The sequence below is a fragment of the Notolepis coatsorum genome, assembly GCF_963971535.1.
Source record: "Notolepis coatsorum genome assembly, chromosome: 20".
Lineage (NCBI taxonomy): Eukaryota > Metazoa > Chordata > Actinopteri > Aulopiformes > Paralepididae > Notolepis > Notolepis coatsorum.
Window position 1 is genome coordinate 65,462,591 of NC_140184.1, and position 9,872 is coordinate 65,472,462.

General features: G+C 42.0%; 1 protein-coding gene across 1 annotated transcript; it reads left to right on the plus strand.

Annotated features, from left to right (window-relative positions):
- The first annotated feature begins 308 nt into the window (after positions 1–308).
- Positions 309–9,587, plus strand: rpl13 (ribosomal protein L13). Its single transcript, XM_084337450.1, has 6 exons — positions 309–348; positions 798–915; positions 1,542–1,683; positions 2,741–2,914; positions 8,307–8,363; positions 9,347–9,587. The coding sequence occupies exons 2-6, from the start codon at positions 812–814 to the stop codon at positions 9,503–9,505; spliced, it is 636 nt and encodes a 211-aa protein (XP_084193576.1). The 5' UTR covers positions 309–348; positions 798–811; the 3' UTR covers positions 9,506–9,587.
- Positions 9,588–9,872: the final 285 nt, after the last annotated feature.

A 9,872-nucleotide genomic window follows, 5' to 3' on the forward strand; every position in this document is an offset into this window, starting at 1 on the left:
ACAAATGTATCAGTACTAAATACCTATATGTCCCTATGCCATAAATGTCATGTTGTGTATGTCATAAATGTCTATATGAATTGAAAATGGGGGACCCTGATGGAAACAAGACAAACGTCTTTCTCAGGTCTGCATCCCCTTAACAATTGTGTGTATTGAGCCGTACTGTATTGTACCCATTCTGCAATCTGTTAAATAAAGTTTTCATTCATCATTCATTTCACTCGTTCCCAGCTTTATTAACCTCTGCTTCGGGTCGCTCTGTTTCTCATTGGCTGTCTCATATATATCCCACAATGCCGTGCGTTGCCACTTCCTTTTTCTATTCGGCCATTTTCCCCCCAGACGGTATGTCAAGATAATCTCTATAGATTCCCGAAAGAATCTTCCCCAATCCTTGATTTTACGAGAATATGTCTCCGTTTTATTTACTAGTACCAACAGTATGCGTTATCCTCTTTTAGAAAATGTGATTATTGATATATAAAGATTAAACCTATGGGGTTATGGTGGCTTCAATTGTTGTGATGCCCGTCCCAGAAGCACTAGCATGCATCAGTGTGTTGGCGTTGCAGTTTAAGGGCATACTTCTAATCTCGTCATGGGCCATACGAATGAGCAGTAATGTTAAACAAGAAGTACGCAACAAGAAAAGCATTCTTAATTTTACTGCCATAAATGAACACGGTCTGACTGCACTGAGCACTCGCTAGCAAACGTACATTGGCTAAGCTAGTGGCTGCGGTGAGCTCTACGCCGGCATGTACCCATGTGTGTCTCCCGTTGTCTGTTTCCAGGGAAGTAGGCAACCATGGCACCCAGCCGGAATGGAATGCTTTTGAACCCACATTTCCACAAGGACTGGCAGAAAAGAGTGCGCACTTGGTTCAACCAGCCAGCAAGGAAGATCCGCAGGTGAGAGACGTGTACTGTGGCAACTGTGCAGCTGCTAAACCAAGCTTGTTGGCTATTGCTGTCGTTTGAGTAACTAGGGGGCATGCTAAGCTAACGCCTCGTCATTTTAAGTGATTTAGCAGACTATGGACTGGTTTACAGCTGTTGTGTTAAATAATAAGTGTTACTTATTTCCCAGGCAAATGCTGTTACGTTAGTTGCATTCGTGGCTACACGTAGCTATTAGATGGGGAGCTAGGTTAGCTGGAGGCTTATATAACCTTGGTCATATTGGTAGCCTAGATCAATTTCACAAATGTAATATTGGTAGCCTAGATCCAATGATTGTCCCAATAAAGAAGCATATGTCAATGGTCTGACTTGGCTTATTTGAACAGTGATAGGTCCCAGGTCCTTGTGGTCGTCTCTGAGATGTAATTGTTGAACTGTCCCTGGACATTTGCTCCAGAAATGGAAAATTCCTTTCGGTCAATGTTGGCTTGTATTGGGTTTAATGTATAATCTCTTAAAAATAGGTTTTCCAGTCCCAGAAGGGTGACTTGAGTAAGTCATGTCTTAAGTGGATGCTTTATGCGTCTTGATAGCCAAGCTGCTTTGGTATGACAAAATTACTATTTTTTTTACAGGCGAAAGGCTCGTCAGGCGAAGGCCCGTCGTATTGCTCCACGTCCTGTAGCTGGGCCGCTGAGACCGCAGGTTAGGTGTCCCACTATCAGATACCACACAAAGGTCCGTGCTGGACGTGGCTTCACCCTGGAGGAGCTCAAGGTAACCATAACTTAATGATGGTGTTTGCCAGTATGTTGATTTGGTCATGATGACAGTTTAGCCCCTTACGTGACTGCAATGTGCAAGCCAGGGGCTTTTGAATCCGCAGTCACTCTCGGCTATGTAGCTACCAGGCTCGTTTGGACCACCAAGCACTGCTTCTGAGCTCGGGGTGGGTCAAAAATATATCGGATATGAATTTCAAAGGTACCCAGCGTACAATTGGGGTTTCACACAGCTGGGGTCTGAAAGCTCGGAGTTGCTAATAAACATTTTAAATCATTGTTATAAAAAGAGTGGTACTCACAGAGCGAGCTGTGTATTTCCGCCGTTGGTGTCACAGCGCATACGCACCAGGCAGCCAAATACGGAAATACACGGCTTGCTCGGAGTACCACTCGTTTTATAACAATGATTTAAAATGTTTATTAGCAACTCCGAGCTTTCAGACCCCAGCGCGTCGCTGTGTGAAACCCTAATTGTGCGCTGGGTACTTGAAATTCATATCTGATATATTTTTACAAGCTAATTAAGCTCGATCACTGTTTTTAAATGAAGACGCGGTCGGGTAGCGGAGATTGCGGTCTCGACTGCCGGAGTCAGCATTGCCTGCGGCTTGGGCCGATCGTCATACTAACTCGTTTGGCTGAGTTAGCGGGAGGGAAGTCGTGGGTGGTAATCTGGCGTTGTGGACAGCGACGCCTACAGGTCGGGTCTGGGCGCCTGCTCAGCGAAAGGCAGGAAGTGGTGAAGGCAGCGTGACCTCCCACGCGTTACACTTCACCAATGAGAGTCCTCGCTGCCAGGTGAAAAGTGAGCTGCTGGCTGTCTCTGCATGTGTCGGAGGAAGCATGTGGTAGACTTCAGGGTTCCCTTGTACCGACCAGTAGGGGGAACGTGCGCACAACGACCAGGTAGGGGAGGGGGGGAATTGGCATAACCACTAAATTGGGAGGGGGAGAAAAGCATAGAAAATCAGGCGGAGAAATAGAGGATAAAAAAATACGACTGTCATGGGATTATATTCATATTTTGTGTGCTGCATTAATCCCTGCAGGCCGCTGGCATCCACAAAAAGACAGCACGCACCATCGGCATCGCTGTTGATGCCCGCCGTCGCAACAGGTCCACAGAGTCTCTCCAGGCCAACGTGCAGCGCCTGAAGGAGTACCGCTCCAAACTCATCCTCTTCCCCAGGAAGGCCTCCGCCCCCAAGAAGGGAGATAGCACTGTAAGTAATGTGATGACGACTCGGGTATTTAGAGGTTGACTGAATCTTGAGGCCATGGCCTATTGGAAACGTTTACCACCTGTGGCTGTAAATATGGCACGCTGTTGTCTAGATGGTTGTAATTTATTTATTTTTACCTTAAGCCCGAGCGGTCCGGTACTGATACGAGATTGATATCATGTCATAAATCGATGAATACAGAACATTAATTAATGTTGCGTTTCTTTTTCAAATGTAGCCAAGAGTAAATAACCTAACTCTGTCAAAACGGTGGTCAAAGTGTGTATTTTCAGCACTACGTTTGTTTAACAATTAAAATGATTTTAAGTGTTATTAGTGAAATATGAGCTTATCAAAAATCGCGCATTGCATCGGAAAGCGGAGGATTTAGGTGGAAGTAAAGCAAGCGGTCATAAGTGTAGTCCTATGAAATGGAAGACCCAGGGCTTTCGACAGGCTTTCGAATTTCATAAAACTACACTTCCCAGCTCACGCCAGCCCCTGTCAATTATCTGACTTCCGATATCTCACGGGTCGAACAAACCTGAACGTTATTGCCATAAAATAGAACGTAGTTAGTTTTTTTACCTTTTTGTGAACATCTAGCAAAAAAAACTGTTGCAATCTGATAAAATGCTGGAGATATTTACATTATACAAAAGTAACTATTTACAGTATTCATTCAGTTTTTGCTGCTCCGTCAGGGCGCCTGGTGGTACTAATTTCAGATTGAACTCTGCCATTTGTAAAGGAGATTTGGCCCAATCCATAGATGTGTGACATGGCCATAATAAGGCCATTTATAGGCCTAATATTCTATAATCATATTTCAAATTGCCTGTCTGGATGCCTGAATGCCTTCTACAACAGAACTTTGTTTCCGTGTCTCTGATTGGCCAGGTCATTTCTGGTCATGCGACATGTACGCCCAATCGTGGGACCGCAAGTTTCTACACTGGTTAAGCTTAGGCACTCTTTTGAAGTTGGCTAAGGTTAGAGTTTGTCTTAGAGCATGGCGATAGAACGCCAGGTAGTTTGCATGCTGTTAGACCCGGAAATAGGCGCAGCACTTGCTGTCCCACGATTGGCTCACATGTCTCATGACCTGGCCAATCAGAGCGCAAAACTCGAACGCGGAAAACGAAGTTCTGTTGAAGAAGCCATACACGCTGTCTGGATGGCAAAATTCATTACTGTATCTACAAAACCCCAATCATCTGCCATTTATTAATTTGCTTCGATTTTTTTTTGTACACGTGATCTCAAGAAGGTGCTGAATGAGCTCGGTCGCAATTCTCCACGTCTGGTCAATGTTGGAATCGCCATGGGTTAAATTCATAATTTACCATCCCTAGCCAGCTCTATTTGTCTATGGAGAAGTTCCCCTTCTTTGCAGGGCTATAACTTTTTAAATTCTATAGCTAAATTGCCATTATTATGGCCCATTCAATGTCCTATATCCATTGTTCAGGGTGTAGCAACGATATACTTTTTCATTCACATATTCATAATAAAATATGGTATAAAGTATAAGTGTGTTTTTATCGTTTTCTGCAGCTTTCTCCAGAACTTGATTTATAGATCCAAATGCATTATATTGATGATGAAATACAGTTTGATAGCAATCGGTGCGAGATAAAAAATGTCAACTGGACGTGGTTCTAGAAGTTACTACGTATCATCTGATATTGACCGGATGGGCGAGGGGGCGTTTATAATTCCGTGGGCAACGTTATACCATTCGTCTAGTGTGGGTCATATGGTCATCAGAGCAGTTTATATGGAATACGTTAGAAAATAACGCTGGATCTTACCGTATGTTCCTCGCGCCGTTGGACGATCAGCGTGGAGTAGACAGTTTTCGATTATGGGATGTTGATCCCGATGAACCATTTCCAGGTTGTATAATACTATATACGTCCAAATAACGTTGTTTATTGAGTTAGGGCGAGCGATTGATCATCCAGTGTGTTGAGATGGAGTCCGGCTACCGATTGCGAGTGCCCGGACGACATATGGATGAGCACTTCCTGTTTGGCGCGCCCCTCCCTCTTGGCCGATCTGCCGATCGGCCACCTGATGGCGCTCTTGAACCGTTAGACAGTTGAGTGGAGCTCACCAGTACATCTCATGTCTCCGGAGGAGAAATATGATTTCGATCACAGATTTTTGAATTATTGATATCAAAGACTAGTTACGGCGTCTTCGGCAGAATGAGCATGGCTAGGAATGACGTCTAAACACGTCATCTGCGATTAAAGTGTTAAAGATGATATATATATATATAATAATAAAAAAGGGGGGGATTTTTTTTATATATATATTCTACTTTGGTTCATTACAATTTACGCAAGCCTAGTAACGGAGACAATATTTCTGACACTGGGAATACATTCCCTGAGATCCATAGATGTCCCTAGATACCAATAACATGCAAATGGCTCTTGTAGAAGTGGAGCAATCTTCCATTTACTTGGGTATGTATTTTTAGGTGAATTTTCTGAAAATATGGCTAGGGCTTAAGAGGTTAAACTTGTTGTACAAAAAAGCATTGTGATGATTGGCCAAATTGTGTAGACAAATCCATTTAGGATCTGTATTTGGTCATTAAGTCTATACTTCCATGCTATATACTTGTGCAGTCGTTATTTTCCATGTTTCAGAAACATGGCGACCACACAGAAGCATAGTGCTTGTTCTGTTGACTTGATCTGTATAGTCAATTGAAATGTCGCTACTTGGTGAAAGTGTGTTGTTGGGTTTCTTCTCCACATTTTTACAGCCTGAGAAGGTTGTTCTCAAGCCTCGTTTACTCTATGCAAATGATCTAAATGCCAATTGTCTCAAAGCACTCCAAATAAAACAAGATGCTCTAAGTAGCAATACAGGATGTGTTTGGAGTAGTGGTGGGACTCGATTAAAAAAAAATTTAATCGAATACATTTCTAGGAATGTATATATATATAGCGCAAAGGACATTTTGTAAACTCAAGCACTTTCAAGGTAAAAGTAAAACATTACTTTCAAGTACATTCCAGAACAGTTGACCATTTGAATATTTTTTGCATAATTTAATTTAATTCCAGATAGGAAATGTGTTAATTGGTCCAACTGTAGAAGTATGGCAGCATCCTGGTTAGTAGTTATTACCCATCTCTCACTGCAAAGCCCTCAAAATTTTACATTAGAGCCAGATGTTGGCATGGACATCATAATGATGTGAATCAATGTTTGCAGCATTACTTAAAAAAAAGTTATATATAACATTCTTACTTTAATTATGCTCTTGGAGCAGTAATTCATTATCGTACTAGTTGCATTACTTGCGTAATGGAATTGCTTCCTTTCTTACTGTCAAAATTCGGTACGCCATGGGCTATTCCCTGTGTGCTTCTGAAAGGAGCATGTGGGAGTAGTGCGCTTCAAGGGGCTTTGGAAGCAGATGAGCAGGCTGAGCTAGATCTTGTTCTCAACGGAGGACCCAGATATGGTGCGCACTGCCATGGAGCAGAGCTGCCAGAGCACCACGCTTCTGATGTGAATGCTCTAAATCGGCAGCTTTTCCCGCAGCTTTACAAGCTTATTAACAAGGCTACTACAGGCTTGATCAAAAGCAGAGCTGGCTTAAATTGATTTACAGATCGATCTTGTCATTGTTGGTGTTGACAAAATCAAAGTAATGGCGTAATTGTCATATTACTGAAATTGAGGTAGCAATTTGTTACACTACTTGTTGCTGGGAAAAGCTAATATTATTGGTAACGCGTTACCACTAGAGCTGCCGCGGTATCGGTATTACCGCGGTATCGCTGTTACATCACGCCCACCGCAGAGTTAGGCTGAATACCGCATCACCCCTGTTTTTTTATAATAATAATAAAGTACCCCGCTCTCGTTGGGCTTGCGGCTCTGCAGATATACCCTACTCCTCTGTCGAGGTTCCAAGCGACCCTATTGGGTACCAGAAAAGTCACATGAAACACTGCAGACCACTGATTGGTCAGAAGAGAGACGCGTCACACGTTGGAGCGTCCTGCAGTGTGTTGCCACCAATCGGCAAGCGTGTATTAGGTTTTTACTTCCTGAATGTCTCAGAGCTCGCAACACGGCTAATACGTTAGCTCCCGCCGGAGACCGGAGTGGATTACCGTCGCTCCTCAGGAGTACTAAACGAGGCATAATGATTTTACTGCAACCAATGTTATAATAAAAGCCCTTCGTTCTATACACTTGTCTGATTGAAAACTTTATTAACAGACCGCAGAATTGGTACAACTCTACAAGCTCTGAACAAAGAAAGGAACTGAGATATGAATTGAGTAACGCTTGCCTTGCTATGGTCCGGTAAATACGCTGATGTTATTGAAAGTGTAACTATATAACGTTAATGCCACAAAACGAATGCCTTTGTAATCATAAGTAGTAACGTTATAATAATAATAAGAAAGGGTCGGGGGGGTAACCGCCGGGCGCGCCGCTACCACCCCTGCCCGCGACACCGAGTGAACGGCGCACGACCAGAGGGGAGACTTCGAATCCGTGTTTCACTTTCAATAACGAATGCGTGCTTGCCGAATCCCAAACAATATTCATGCTGCAAAGTCATCCTCTAAAGATAGACATTTAGACTAGAGGCAGGCTATATGCTATATAAAGAGTAGACTACAAAAAAAAAATGTATTCAAATTTTCTTTGTGTGCGGTAATAACCGCAGCGGTAGGAAATATTTCGCAAATTTGTGCGGTAAGGAAAACATCAAGACCGCGGCAGCTCTAGTTACCACCCAACACTGATCACGATACATTATAATACTATTTTGTTAATTTGTTATTTACATTTTAAGAATTTATATGAAACTATATTGTTGGTCCCAGTTGTGTTTTTTAATGAGACAAATTGACACCATTTTGGAACTGAGGAGACGTCGTTTGTGCCTGTACATTATCAGACGCGTGTTCTATGAAATCCTTGCAATGTGTGAACGGTGCCATATTATGACTAGTCAACTAATGTGCGCTGCAGGTTAACCTTCAAACAAAGGGTTTAATTCAATCTTTGAACAAATATGCTTATTCACAGCTAGAGTTAATGGGTAGAATCACTTTCTATTGTGACTTTTCCCTAGAGCCAGAATCTCTACTTCATTAATGATACCATTTGAACCCTTTTTTTCTATGGCTGCACTGCTTGTTTAAGGGTTCTAACGGTTCATGGGATAGTTTCTTTTCTCCTCCTAGAATTCTATAGTTGTATAGCTTTCGGTGGTCAGTAACCACTGACGACATCATTGGCATGTTCATTTCTCAATGTTCTAATCTCATATTTGAGATTCACCTGAAAGGGTTTTGATTGAGGAATATTGTTTAACTGGTGTTTCCCGTTGTCTCTCCAGGAAGAGGAAGTCAAGATGGCCACCCAGCTTACTGGTGCCATCATGCCCATCAGAAATGTAAGTTGTCTTTCACACAAGGTTCATACCACTGTCTCTAAACACAGAAGGCAATTTGATTCTCCAAAGACTATTCAAAATAAGATTGTTGAATGTTTCTCAATAATATAAACCAGGTATGATGTGACTGTAGATGAAACTAAACTCCTTATCTGCAAAACGCTGCATCAACTACAATTAGTTTCACTAACGTAAACAAACTATGTTCCGTATGCATGCTGTATGTTTTCTTTCATTGTTAGGAGCCAGATAAGTGTTTGAGTGATCTCTCCCAACCCATTCTGCAATCTACACTTTAAATTGTGTTATAGACCAATAGTATTTTGAGAAAAGTGGGAAAAAACCAATCGTACAACATCTCTACAATGTTCCATACAGACAACCATCGATGTTCCACGCAGTGAGGCAAAATTATATTAAAGAAAAAAGCAAGCTACTTATTACAAAGGATTATTGAATAAGATATTTCTTTATTGATCCCCTCTGGGAAATTCTGGTGTCATAGCAGCAGGTACATGTATGGGCACGGTAATGGTAGAAAGACGTAATTATAGGCAATAAAAATGAGATCAATATAGAAATATGAGAAATAAACTAAACAAAGAGGATGAGAAAGGTGACTTATTTAACAAACTATGACCATTTAATCGTTTCATACAGGTTAAAGCACTGAGAAGCACATTTAATATGAACATACAATTTAGTTGCAGTGTCATTCTCTCAGATATGCGCCAAGGGTACTGGGTGCACCTTGCTAACTCAAATCTTGATGAGGGATTGAGGATATAACATTTTATCCACAACCTATGTTGTGCGTTAGGTCAGTTGTGTATGGAACATGGTTAGTTTATTGAGGTTTTCCAACTGTTGCTACCGAACTAGTGGCCATAACTGATGAATAAATACTTAACCTTAAAAGGTTGTATGGTTGTGCTTGCTTAGTTGACATTGTGCTAACTATATTCTTCTTTCCTGTGGCTCAGGTGCACAAGAAGGAGAAGGCCCGCGTCATCTCTGAGGATGAGAAGAACTTCAAGGCGTTCGCCAGCCTCCGTATGGCTCGTGCCAACGCTCGTCTGTTTGGCATCCGTGCCAAGAGAGCCAAGGAGGCTGCTGAGCAGGATGTGGAGAAGAAGAAATAAAATCTTAACTATGGAACTTGGAAAAATAAAAGTTGTGTACAAAAGATCCAACGGGAGGTTATTATTAAAGTTTTGATCGCCATGGTGCCATCGGGTGAATTGAACCTTGTATATTATATTTTAATATTTCCAGTTTGTGAAGTTACTAAATCACTGATTTACTCAACTCACTGATACTCGACGGCGTTATTAGACCCATAGATATAATGGAAGATATATTTTAAGCACTCGCAAATGTCAGTCTAAAACTATCTATTGAATAAAGACCTGGCGATGAAGGGATCAGCGCCTCCTGCTGCTGGCGGTCAATGTGTTAAGGCCTTATTGCTGAAATCTTAATGCAGGTTATAAAAATAAAGCCTCTAAT

What these genes read in the sequence shown, in the direction of transcription:
- rpl13 (XM_084337450.1), top strand. Translation starts at nt 812, where the DNA reads ATGGCACCCAGCCGGAATGGAATGCTTTTGAACCCACATTTCCACAAG. An exon ending in CCAGCAAGGAAGATCCGCAG is followed by an intron (nt 916 to 1,541) that starts GTGAGAGACGTG and finishes TTTTTTTTACAG; the next exon opens with GCGAAAGGCTCGTCAGGCGA. An exon ending in TCACCCTGGAGGAGCTCAAG is followed by an intron (nt 1,684 to 2,740) that starts GTAACCATAACT and finishes TAATCCCTGCAG; the next exon opens with GCCGCTGGCATCCACAAAAA.